Source organism: Colossoma macropomum, unplaced genomic scaffold, assembly GCF_904425465.1.
Source record: "Colossoma macropomum unplaced genomic scaffold, Colossoma_macropomum, whole genome shotgun sequence".
Classification (NCBI taxonomy): Eukaryota; Metazoa; Chordata; class Actinopteri; order Characiformes; family Serrasalmidae; genus Colossoma; species Colossoma macropomum.
Genome location: NW_023494784.1, coordinates 20,230,697 through 20,244,921, shown reverse-complemented (window position 1 = coordinate 20,244,921; position 14,225 = coordinate 20,230,697). Strand labels below are relative to the sequence as shown.

Genomic DNA, 14,225 nt, shown 5'->3' with positions numbered 1-14,225 from the left:
GGGTAGAATATGATGCTGTCCGTTTGCCTTCATTCTTGAAGGCTGGGTCAGTTACATCACATTTCTCAAACAGTGCTTCAGAAGTTTGAAAGCCCTGACATTTAACAGTACCTCAATCAGACTTAATTATACTGTAACGGTCAGGAGCAAACAGTGACTAATTCTGCCACAAGAGTCATATGAAATACTTGGAATAAGGTTAAGGCCAATAAACCTCCACAACAGAACTGCAGTCAAATGAAACACCATTTAAACACATTGCCTCTAACCTGCTGTGCATGTGAGAAAACCATACACTACTATAGTACTGTGCAACAGTCAAAGACCATCCTTTCATTTATGTAGATTTTGGCCTCTAATGTCTGCATATTGTTTAATAATTAATAAAAACTACATTTTTGTCATTTATTTATGATTGACTCTTCCCTTCCTTATTCAAGTGGGTTATTTTTATATGTACAAAGCCTTTATGCACAATTTATTCTTTTTTTCAGCATTGGGAAAAAATGCAATACACGCATACTTAACAGAAAATTAGAATATAATTAGAATGCATACTTAACAGAAAAAAGCCTCAACAATAATAATATATAACCCTAAATATAATATCAGTTCAGTATTTAGATTGTTCACAATTTGCTTTTACTGCAGCTTCCATTCTTTTCAAAAGACTTGCTTTCAGTTTTTTCAGCTTCAGTCTCAGAAGCTGGTTGCATTTTCTGCTTCTTACAATCCAAATAATCCCAAACACATTCAGTGATGCTGAGGTCTGGACAAGTTACTGAGAGTCTGTTGAGTGTTTGTTTCATCTAAAAAGGACCACTCAAAATAAAGTGTCCCCTTCTTCTTTTTTGTCCATGTCATGTTCTCAGTTTAAAAAACTTCTTCACGGGGTTCATTCTTATAACAATTTAACACCCTAATTGTTTCTGTTTTTCATTTATTTCCCTTTGACTTTCAGCTTCCACATGCAAATTTAAATCAGATATCTAATCTTCTCCAAAATGTCTCCTTAAAACGAGCAACTTCTATTTAACAGAAGTTAAATAAATGAATGATGGTCTCTGACTTTTTCACAGTACTGAACATATTCAATGTAAATACCTAAATAACCAAAGCACATTGTATTATTTCATCCAGCCCTGCTAATGACAATTAAAAGACCTGGAATAAATGCTGACATTTTATTGTAAAACTGAAAAAACGTGTTAAGTAAAAGCAGTTGTATAAAAGGAAATCTTCATTTTAAAGTTTAAATCAAGACACTGAAGACGTCTTAATAGGTTTCTGAGTTTCTCCCCATTTACTGTCTGTGTGAATGTGTGTATGACAATAACACTGGCTTGCACTGAATGAGGAGATGTTCATAATCTTTTTCATGAAGGTTGGAAATTCCTTCATATTGGCTGCATTTAAGGTCAACCATTACGACTTCTCCACACGGAAAGATAAATCAATGCATACATTTTCTGGGCCTGGGAGCCAGTGAATAAAGCACATTATCAGCATGTTTTAACCTCACAGAAAACCAGATGAGATCATTTGCATAGAAATTGATTTTATCTTCTCAATTGTGTCAGGCATTGCCACAAATGTCATTTAAACTACAAAGACTATTTGGTGCAAATGACGAGACTTCTCAACATGAATATAAACACCCTGTTTCAGCTTGGTGCCTGAATAGAACTGACTGTAATTTAATTCTTGTTAACCACCAGGCCTAGGGGAGACACTTTCTCTCGTTTGTCTGCTGTCATATTCTTTGTCACCAACTGGTCACTAACATTACCTGATGTACTGGACAAGGAAGATAACTGCATATAGTATAAACAAGGCACAATATGTGACAGGTGACATATAGATAAAGAGATCTGGTCTATCTCTCACTTTTAAAAAGCTAGAGAGAAAGAAAAAAGATTAAGGAACCAGATACTAAATGTAACACTGTGGGCCAGATTTATGTACACTTTATATCCAAAAGTATCCAGACACCCTTTTTTAATCAGTGAATTCAGTTACTTTCAGGCTCACCTCTTGCTGACACAGGTGTAAATGGGGGTGTATATACTCCATAGAAAAGCCCTGCCAATAGAATGGGATGCTCTGGAGTAGCCGCACATGAACATAAAGTCATCATGCCCAACGGTAAGTGCTAGTTGGAGGGGTGTAAAGCCCTCGAGTACTGGGCTGTGGAGCAGTGGAATTGTGTTCTCTAGAGTGTTGGAGCTCCATCCAGTACCATTGGGAGGAGCTGGAGTGATGTTTGTAATCCAGAGCTAATCATCCAACATCAGTACCTGTCCTCACTAATGCTATTATAGCTAAATGCAATCAAATCCTCACAGCAATGTTTCAATATCTAGTGTAAAGTCTTCCCAGAAAAGTAGAGACTGAGAGGAACTCCAAATCAATACCCTTAATTTCAGTAGAATCGCTGGAGGAACAGATGTCTACAAACTTTTGGACATATAGCGTATATAAGAAGGCACAGTGCAACACAACAAAAAAGAGTAATTACATGCTTGCACTCCTCAATTTACTAATCATATAGCTTTTTCATGCAGTCATGGAATATATAATCAGCCACACTTCCACGATCCATCCACATTTTGCGTTATCCTCCTTTAAATGTATATGTATCAAGTGCGTTTCTACTGTGTCATTAGTCTCGCACATAACATGCATCATGTTTGCATCTGAAACCTGATACAAAAGGCTTAGAACATCTGGCCCTGTGTAGACATGTAAACCTGCTCCCTAAGACTCTTTTGAAGCAAACACAGACATTTTAGAGACAAAATTAGCTCTAAAGCAAAGGCTCTTAAACTAGGTGCCAGCATTTTGCCCCTTGCTGAGCCGCTTTGGTCCCCACTGATGAGAAACACATCAATGCGTTTTCTGGCATCTGTCACGTTTCACAAATAAACGCTGAGGCTCTATGAGGCGTTTTCCTGTCCACGTCTAATTACAGGGATTTGGACTGAGACAAAAGAAACCTATTTAGTCATTACTCACTGGCAGAAGGGCAGGTTGGTGTCTGGGTCCAGATGACAGGTGCCTCCGTTGTAGCAGTAGCCATCACACAGCTGGCAGCTGGATGCTATTCTACCGCTGGTGCAGCTGCAAGACGGAGAGGGAGGGCAGATGGAGAAATTAATTAAATGTAATAGTGAATGCATGTTCATTCAACACCCGATCCAAACATAATACAGTACTGTACAAAAGTCAGAAAACCTTTCAATTATTTGATTTCCATTCAAAATGGCAATTAGGTACAAGTTAGTTAGTTGTTTTGTGCACCATGTTAGTGCGTCATTCTTTTCAGGAGACTTGCTTTCAGTTTTCAAAGGAAATCCACTCCACTTTTCTAAGAACACCAGCAACTTCTTTGTCTGAGTTACACACACATTTTCTACTTTTCTCAGTAACAGCTTCTTGACAGCTACACATCTTTTCAGACTGATATTGTTGAGCTGTCTTCTCACAGTGGAAGGATGGACTGTGGATTTTTCCATATCTGAAGCAAGAGTGGAGCTTTATTTTTCTCCTCTCTCTCAAACATTACAGCTGTAGGTACTGTTTAACTGATATTGATTGTTTTGGTGGTCTACCCGGTCTTGTTAGCAGTCTTAATTTCTATGAAGGGTTTTGTTTCAAAACACATTACAGACCATTTTCAGGAGTGTTCTTTTTTCTATGGTTTACATTGTTCAAAATGGGCTTCAAACATACAAGAAATATCAATACTATATTTTCATTAATAGCACCTTCATTAAGTGGTAGGATTTTATGTCCACTCTTATCCTTTTACAAAAGTTAGCATATATAAAACTGAATACAAATGGATATGCATCATTTTGCAATAAAACTGTTCATATTTTTAAACCATTTTTTGATGGTGGATATTTTTTTTTATGAATTTCTTTGACGTTGCCCTTCCTTATACACTGTTAGAAATAAAAGGTACTGTGCAGGTACATTTTTTCATTCATCATTGTACAAACAATGTAAAGGTACTACAGTGTTTTTAAGGTGCAATTGTGCACCTTAAATAAGTTTTTCCCAGGTGAAAAATACATATTTGTACCTTTTCATAACGTTTTGAAACAGAACAATAAAAGAAAAAGGCTGGAGATGAGATAAGGTGCATGGAGTCAATACTTAGACAATATAATTTCAGTGGATTATGGTATTGAGATTCCAGCCACAAGAGACACCCAGTGACAAGAGGAGTACTGCCCCAGTGACAGTTTCATACGTTTTTTCTGAGAGTGTACATTAGTTTATCTTATGTCTCCTCAGAAATATCTCCTGAAAAACAACTTGTACTTAATGGCTGTTTGCCTAGACACTATATAAATGATTGGTGGTCTCTGACCTTTGCACAGTATTGTATACATGGTGCATGAAGAGCAATGTGACTGAGTGATCTTCCAAACGTCACATGAATTGAGCGTCATAGGCTTTATTTGGTGTTCAAGTGAATGTTCTTTATAAGATAAGATATATATGATGTCATGAAACTAATGCAGTGCTACAAAAACCTGTTTAAATCAAACAAATAAGCATTTTTAAAAAGGGACAAAGGAAACTGTTCTCCTTTTATGAAACATACTTGCAGGCCACATCTCCCGTCTCTCCATCAATAATACACGGAGCTCCATGGCACCGTAGGCACTTATCAACGTCACATTTGATCCCCTCATATCGAGCTGGACACACACATTCCACATGGCCAGAGCTAGACAGCGTGCAGGCCTTGGAGTTTACACAGTAATGGTGACAGATGTCTGTCATGGGGAAAAAAAACACAAAGAAATCATTCTAAATGCCTGATTAGGATTCAGGGGTGAATTCTCTCTATATTATCTGCTGGTTTAATTGGAATTTTACAAAGCTTTAATGAGATTTAATTATCCACATCAAATATCTAGCATAGAGATGAAAAAGTATCACCCCCTGGGTGCTCAATAGTGAAAATACTTTAACAGTAGCCAGATAAATTGTTTTCCTGTGAATTATAATAACAAAAACTATATAACAGAGGAAATATTTTATCAGTTGAGCTCAGAAACACCTCAAGGTTGTCTTAGTGGCATTTACAAGCCTCTTTGGGCACAAGCTGTTCAAACGCTTTCTGTGCTGGAAATTGTCTTTTTGCTCAAATAGTCTTCTTTATTGTTGTCTATACTCTAGCCAGTGTCAACGAAATGGAAGAAAACTGCTTGTAATTTTAGAATGTACAAAGAAGTGACAGGTTTTGAATATTAGATGAAAATAAAAGGATATCTAACAAATGCCTTAGTAGATCAAACCTTTCTTTCAGAGTCTTTTTATAGGTCTCATTTCTTTCTTTCTATGTGAATCATCTGCACCTGGGTGTTAAAATGTTCAATGAGCATTTCTTCACAGACATGAGAGTAGTCAGAAATGATGCAGTTTGTAATTGGTCCATTACAAAAGAAAAGTAACCTATAGCGACTCTTGCTGAGAGCTGAAATAGGTTTGGCTGTAAGTAGAGCTAAAGTGGTCTCTCTGCCACACTCACGGTACAGGCAGCGGTCACCCGTGTACTCTGCTAAGCAACGACACACTGGCTGGTTCCCCTGGCTGACATCACATGTCCCTCCATTCAGACAGTAATTATCACACACCCGCCGCTCACAGTTAGGGCCAGTGAACCCTACAGCACAGCGACAGGTCGGTCTCCCTACGGCAGGAAAAGAGACTGATTAGCATGAACATAGCACCAGTAAAAAGAGGCTCTCTGACCTTTACTTAAGATAGAAGACTCACCTGTGGGTCATCAATAATATGGAATGTACACACCTCAATTCCAAAAATGTTAAAATAGTAAGTCAAACTCAAATAACAAAAGAAAGTGATAGTTCATAATGAGAACAAAGTCAAGATATTTAATGTTTTATCTCTTTAACTTCACTGTTTTTTTCAAATATAATGAAATTTTGGAACCTGCACCACCTTCCAAAAAGCTTGGGACAGGGGCAATTTAAGACTAGGAATGTTGTGACAGCTGTGAAATGTTCCAAAAACATCTTAAACAAGTTATGCAAACATGCATAGATATAAACAGAGCAACCAGGAAAGGCCCAGTCCTTTATGAGCAAGGATGCATCGAGGCCTGCAAAAAATCAGAATAATCCGACAGTTTAAGAGCAACAGTCCTCAACAAGCAATTTCAAGGATTTTAGGTATTTCACCCTCTACAGTGCATAATATCATCAAAAGATTTAGGGAATCCAGAGAAATCTCTATGCATAAAGGCTAAAAACCACGGCACTGCATTAAAAACCAGCATGCTTCTGTTTCGTGATTGATATCACCACATGAGCTTGGAAATACTTCGACAAATCATTATGGACTACATGTTCTCCATGACAAAGAGGTATATGAATATAAATGTTTTATATATATATATATATATATATATATATATATATATATATATATATATATATATATAAAACCCAGCTTGTTACCAGCATAAAGCTGAAAAGCCAAGGTCTGACAGGTATGAGGGTATATTAGTGCCAATGGCCAATGGCATGCATAACTTTCATATCTCTAAAAGCACAATTAACACTAAATGGTATATACAATTTGGAGTAACATATCACTGCTGTCGGTAGAGAAAACCTTGTATCTCCATTTTTGTCGTTTTTCAATTTTTGACATAACGTGAAAATGCCTGTTGCTCTTTACATTATGTATAAATTTCATAAGGAATGGACCAAAAGAAATGACCCAAAATGACTAGGTAAAAAGTCTGGTTCTATAGACTTACATTAAAAGTAAAGTATGTTTTTTTCCCTCTCCTGTAAAGTTATCATTTTGGAGATACAAGGTTTTCTTCCAACAATAGCGATATGCTGCCTTCTAGAACATGTATATACTTTTTCAGGGATGTATGAGCTTATTATAACATGACAACTCCAAGTTAAGACTTCATAATCAGAGACTGTGGGTTCTAGACTGGCCCGCATGCATTTAGACTTGTCTCCCCTTGAAAAACAATAAAGGCAATGAAAGCCCTATTGGTGTCTTTAGTCCTCAAATGATTATTAAGTGTTCTTAAAATGCAATTTAGCATGGTGGTAAACGTGCTCCTGTCCCAAATAATTTGGAATGTATTGGAGGCATACAATTTGGAATGACTGGTAAAACATCAAAAAATACTGTTTTCAATTCAATACAAGTTTTAAATGGGTTTTCAGTTTTTTACACTGAAAAACTAAATTAAAGAAAAGCATTTGGGAAAACCTTTCATTTCTAAAAAAAATACACATTTGAACAGAACCTAAATTTAGTGTCACCTTGTTCTTTGTTCTGGTGCCACATTACTGAACTAATGTCCTTTTAGGCAGTTTTAAAAAGTAACAGTGAGTGAACCTGTTGTATCTCAGTACATACTGTTTGTTATCAGTTGCCACTGAAGCAATAATTATTTCAGCTCTACTTCATACTTAATATTCACCCTCCTGCAGCCAATTTTGCACTTGCATAGTTAATTCAAATATACATCAACGCTTTAATATTAAAACTTACCAAGCAGTAAGCTATTATACAAGTCACAAAATATATTTAATATTGCTCTGTGAAAGATGTACAGATAATTACTTTCCTGTGTGCTTCACGCAGCATGTGACTGATTGCAGAAATGAAATGACACTTGACTAATTTTAATTCAGACGTAGACACAAACACTTGGCTGATTTTGTCATTAGCAATATTGTTTCTAGAGGTGGGACAAAGACATTCTCGTTCTAAATTAAAACCCTGTCTGAAGGACTCTCAAGAAATTTTATTTTCAAAATAGGCTGCCACATAATTAACCCTTAGAAGTCTCCGTTATCACCAACAGTAACATAGGCATGGCATAATCTGACATGAATTACTTCTCACTCATAACTCATTGAAACGTTCAATTAATACCATATTTGTGATCATAATAAGAGATTTTTTTGTTATTGTTTGAACTTAGAAAAATGTCATTGTTTGTGCAGTCTTGTGCAGAAAGACAACATCCCTTGCAGCAATGGGAAAAAGTTAAACTTGTTTGCACAGAATGTAAACTGAATGCAAATGTCATTCCTGTAAATAACTATGTACCCAATGTATGTATGTATATAATATGTATGTAATTACTATATAATTGTGTAACTGCACATAAATAGAATAGCGCAAGGACAGAAATTGCTCTCAACTTCTAATCATGTATACCAGATCATGTATACCAGAGAAAGTCTGGTACACATGTTTTTCTCCATTTCTTTGGACAAACTGCCACATTGCTGCTAAAGTGGCTATGATAGCTGGAAAGTTTTATTGTCATCAAGTCTGAATCAGCACAATGAACTAAATCAAAACCTTGAAAGTGAGTGACTTTGAGGCTGACTTAGCAGGAACTGTTCCCACATCTGCTGTCTCTGTTGCACCCCATGAAAAATTAAAACTCTTTTAAGGTAACAAATTGGGTTGGGTTTTGTTCAGATTGATTATTCTTTTAGAGGATGGCACAATGTTTACTGATCCTCTCTAGATGTTTATGTAGTATGCAGGAAGAAAACAAATCTGTCAGACAGATCACTCTTCTATATAAACAACCTCATAATCAAGAGACTGGACACATTTGAGTAATTTTGGAATTCAGGTAAATGGCAAGAAAAAAAAAACAATACTAAGGCAAGTAAACACATCTTAAGAACAAGTACATCTAATATTTCTCTTTGTGAGACTATATGATAAGATTATTCAACCCATTTGTCAAAATTTCTTTTAGCAATAAAAGTAATTTACAAACTAATTCATCCACTACATTAACAGATATCTACTGGCCAATGATAATTTTCCCATGATAAGGTCCCCTTAAGAAAAAAACAAATAGGTGGAATATTCATAAAAATATTCTTACAACAATCTTATTATATTGTCTACACAGAAAAAAAAAGTTTGTGAATTCAAACTAAAACATGATTTCACTAGCAATTTAACCATCTTTAATTAAGTCAAACAACTGGAAAAAAAACAATGCAAAGCAAAACAAATAGCTTAAACTTCTGCCCTGTTCCACCTTTTTACAGTGTATATTAAAGATTCCTTCTTGCCAAAATATCATATTTCACAGTTCAGTGCAGCCCAAAAGAAACAGAACAAAGGTTCTTTTGAACGGAGGCAAAACAGAATCCTAATAAGGTAGCAAAGAGGCAAGAGTTTTGCTTACCTAGCGGAGACCCAGTACATGTGCCTCCGTTTAAGCAGTAGTCTGTGCAGTGGTTGACTTCACAGCGCTCTCCAGAGAAATCGGGCCAGCAATAACAGCGCCAGTCACCTTTCTCGTTGGCCACGCAGCGGCCTCCATTCTCACAGGCAGGCCGGCACAGTTCACCTTCAGTACAACAGAGCAAAACCCACTGAGGCACAGCACCACATACCGCACATCCACACCCAGCTGTTTTCTGCCCTTTGCGAGTACTTTCAGGGGTTTTTCGCAGACATGGAAAGACACATGAACCATCTTCGGTTATATGAGGTAAAGCCTGCCAGCTTAAAAGTAAAAGTTCAGTCTAAAGGAAACTCTGAAGTTCAGCAGTAACACCGGAGGTCATCTAAGACACGGAAGGTTTCTCATTACCTTTTTAGTAAAGCTCGCATTACAACACGTTCAGAAAAATATCTCTAAATTAGACAAGGAAGCAGTAGGGGGGGGTTGTGCTACAGCCAGATTTCATGATTTTTTAACAACAATAATAACAATAACAGAAATAAAAATAACTGTAGAGAACATAACTGTACAGAACTGTAAAATATTTTGAGCATAGTGAAAAAAAAGTTTTACCTTCACAAAGAAACACAGCTGACTTAAACTTACTGAACATCACATAATAAGTTTACATAACAGATTGCTGTTCTGTTAACTTCCTAAAACTACCTCAAAGTTTTAGGTCAGCCAGAAATAATTCTACACTAAATTTAAATAAATATGCAAAACTTGGATATAACACTTGATAATGTTATATAATTTTATATATAATGATGATAGTTTATAAGTTTATAAGCCATATAGATTCATTTAGCATTGTTTGCATTGTTGGTCAGCTATTGTACTGTATTGTATTGTATATACATATATATATGTATATATATACATATATACATATATATATATATATATATATATATATATATATAAAAACTGATTAAAGAATACTTCATTGTGAAGTTATAGCTTACATGTCTGTTAATAACAATGATTAATTAGAAAAAGAATAATTAATTATGACATAAGAGCTAACTGATGTCTATCATTATTACGATATTAACGTTTTTTAATCTACATATTTTATGTGTTCCTAGTACTGAGGCCCTTTTTTGTTGAAATAACTAAAACATTCTTTATATAATATTTTTTCGAATTCAAATTTTATACAGTGTATTGAACATGTGTAAATACTGAAATCTAGTAACTTGAGGGGCTCCTGAGTGGTCCCATTGTCTCAGCATTAATTTCAGCATCAGGAGATTGTGAGTTTGAAGTCCAGCAATGTAATAATGCAGTGTAGTAATTGTATACTACATACAGAAGAACATGAATCTGCAAACAAGTACTGTAAGTTGCAAACATATTACAAGAGGCGTCAAAGAGAACTCAGTCAAAACTGGCAAAACAACATTTCTTGCGAGGATGTGGGTGAATTATCTACTATTGTTATCATATCTTCATCAGTGTAATGTAGATTTTGTGTTTGAGACCTGAACATTGAGCCAGGTCTTTCTGAGCCTGTGCATGTGACGTTAATACATAAGGACATCTCATGTGATCTGGAAAACTCCAACCCGACACCTCTGACTTTTAAATTATGATTTCAAGCTTTACAGGGTGACTCACAGCACGCACACCACAGTTTAGCATGTTCTTTTTCTCCTGACTCAGAACGATACTTCTTTCATAGTGCAGTTTAATTTGGATGTGACTATTGATTTTAGAGCTACATCTCATCAATGTTATTGGTGGATTTTCAGCATCATCTACACAGTTCTTCCAGAATAAGAGCAGGGTATAAATCTGTGGTTTCAATGTCAGTTACATGTTTGTACTCATATTCTCATCTCTCGTCATGTTAAACCATATTATAATATGTTCTGTTTCATGTCAATTATTCAAACAAGTTAACCCCTTACATGGCCAGGACCTGAGATTTTATTACACACTTCTATAACCCAAGCATAGCTCAACCTGTTTGCATTGAAGTACCTGTAGTTACTGCATAATGAGCCTTAGAGTGTAATAAGCCTGGCACTTTAAGGGAATAAAATAAAAAAAAAAAAAAAACATAGCATTTAGTTTGTCACTGTGTATGTCACATGTATGCTGCTTAAAATTTCGCCACCCACAATTAAAACACTTTCTTGCATGCCTGCTCTTAATATTCACTTGAGAAGTGGCCTTTTTTTAACCAAAGCTAAATGGCCTACCTGATATGTTGGGATCAATACAGGAGCCATTAACCAGGGTCTTTCCTTCAGGACAAGTGCAGCTGGCTCCGGTTGGGTTCAGCAGGCACATAAAGTCACAGGTTATCTTCAGACATGGATTGGCCACTGATAAAACAGTAAAAAAAGACATCATAATGATCCGTCCTTCCCAGCGGTGAGGTGAACTTTAGTCCTGTGAACAATTTCTACAACAGACATGATGTAAAACAAGCCTGAGAAAATCGATCAACTTTATACTATGTCTAAAATATGCTGTAGAAAAGATGCTTGAGAATTATGCAAAACATTGTAGAAACGACCGCTTAATATTAAGCTGAGACCACAGAACTGTATGTGTCGTATAAAACCTGTGGTAGATTCTGAGATGTAATTATATTGAACATCTGTGGGAATGTGTAGAAGTTAAAAACAAAGCAAAGGCTGATTAGTAAGGGGTCTGTAAACTCACTCATCAGTAATGCAGTAGTAAAGACCATGATGCCATTTTTAATAATATTCCTTAGAATGTAATGATGAAAGACTGCAATTTCACTTGCTGGGCCAAACCAAAACCATCTATGCAAAAGGCAGTGGTGAAACGGAAATACATTCTCTTTATTCTTCTTGTGACATACGTTATTTCTCCATCAAATGGCACAGTGTGCTCTGAAAACCACATTTCTCGTGCTGTAAGATACAGCGTTTTGCTGTTGGAGCATGAAAAAGCCTCATATTTCTGCCAAGGCTGTTTTTCACATTTAGCTCAGTTTTAATGGCTAAAAACAAAGCAATCCGGCAGTAAAACACAATCATACTGATGCAATCCGCCAGCCATCTCAAACACGCTGCTTTTGAATTTCACAAAGATGTCTGCCAGCCCGAGAGAGGCATGGTGGAGATCACTCAGTGGCTGAAGGTTGGTCAGGGCTTCCACAGAACGTCAGAATCAAAGTAACTTGTAAAAGAGCCGAGAAAGGCAAAAGAGCATCGTCCATGTTTTGCTGAAGACATCAAACCTCAGCCTTCTAGCTTTTGCTGGCAGTGCAAGTTCCTCCCTCAGACTCGCGCTCTGGCTTTTAATGAGTCAGTGGGGACGGGCACAGTTGCCCCATGCTGCAACACCCTGACCAGCAAAGATCTGTTGGAGGCTCTGGGGCCATTAACACTACCCAGAGAACAAACAGCAACCAGGTCTTTGCCCATGGACTGTGGTTTCTGATGAAGCCCAGAAGCAGCAGCAGAGAAGCAGCAGAGTGAATGAGAATACACTGGTTGGGTTATGCATAGCCTTGATATCCTGGCAACTGCAGCACCAGGGCAGATAGCAACACAGTGCTGTGGAATTTGTAGAAAGAATGCTTGCAACACAAGTCAGTCTTTTCCTTCAAGTGAGTTTAAAAATTGTGATGTTCTCTTTTGTTACTGTTATATAAACTACTTCAAATTCTCTTGTGTCTACTACAGTCAGTAAAAAGAAACAGTGAGGGGCAACAAGTATTCTGTTCCTGTTGTTTTTGTTATTTATTGTAATTCCAGTGCAGTTATCTACTTCAAATTTACACATGTAATGTCCTTTGACTTTGTACTCAGAAATATGAAAAAAAAAGTATAACCATAAAAAGAGGTATGTTTAAAAAACTATGCCAATTTAAACTGGAAGAAAACATGCAGGTTTAAACATAAAAAGTAAGTAAAAGGGTTCATTTGTAATATTAAGTTAACGGAGAATAATTTGTGTTTTACATGTGTTAATTTATTACTTGAAGTTCAAAGAATGCAACATTTCAAGTTAACCTGGTTACTTACTTTTCTAAGTTGAAAAGCTGCAGACCTTTTTTTATTTATTTTATTTTTTTTATTTAGATTTCATGCACCAAGTGGCTATCAAAGTAAAGGCGAAGGAGCTTGCCAAAGTTTTCAGGGATAACATTATTAAACACTCAAACTCAAATGTAAAGAGCTACGGAGCTGTAGAAAAGGCCTTAACCAACCGTTTGAGTACAAAGTGGAAATTTCTTAACTAATCAACATCAGACAGGTTTCACAACACACTCTCAGACTAATGATCAGGAAGTTAAGAGAGAAGCCACAGTGAAGTACAACTCCATTTCCAAAAAAGTTGTGATGCTGTGCAAAACGTAAATTAAAAAAAAATGCAATGATGTGCAAATCATTATATTTCATTGAAAATAGTACAAAGACAACATATCAAATGTTGTTTTTTGAAAAATATATGCCCATTTTGAATTTGATGCCAACAACACATTCACAAAAAGTTGAGATGGGGGCAACAAAAGGCTGGTGAAGTTGTGTAATGCTGAAAAAAAAACCTGGTGGTTAACTGGCAACAGGTCAGTAACATGATTGGGTGTAAAAGAGCATCAACGACAATGAGACAATGAGGGGTTCACCATTCTGTGAAAGACTGCACAAGCAAATAGTGCAACAATTCAAGAATAACGTTTCTCAATGTAAAACAGCAAATGACTTTTGCTTTTCATCATCTACAATACATACTATAAAAAGATGCAGACAATCTGGAGAAATCTCTGTATGCAAGGGACAAGACCAAAAAACAGTATTTGCTGGCCGTGATCTTTGGGCCCTCAGGCGGCACTACATTAATAACAGACATAATTCTGTAGAGAAAATCACTGCATGGGCTCAGAAACACTTCTCAAAACCACTGTCTCTGAAAACAGTTTGTTGCTGCATCCATAAATGCAAGTTAA

General features: G+C 36.3%; 1 protein-coding gene across 1 annotated transcript in view; it reads right to left on the bottom strand.

Moving 5' to 3' along the window:
* The window catches only part of lrp1bb (low density lipoprotein receptor-related protein 1Bb), a 401,537-nt gene that overhangs the window by 7,708 nt on the left and 379,604 nt on the right, over positions 1-14,225 (bottom strand). Inside the window, exons 82-86 of the mRNA XM_036590747.1 lie at positions 11,494-11,619; positions 9,242-9,406; positions 5,549-5,710; positions 4,616-4,790; positions 3,016-3,120 (exon numbers count right to left, since the gene is read on the bottom strand). Of these exons, the coding sequence (XP_036446640.1) occupies positions 3,016-3,120; positions 4,616-4,790; positions 5,549-5,710; positions 9,242-9,406; positions 11,494-11,619 (733 nt within the window). The remainder of the gene's footprint in view (positions 1-3,015; positions 3,121-4,615; positions 4,791-5,548; positions 5,711-9,241; positions 9,407-11,493; positions 11,620-14,225) is intronic.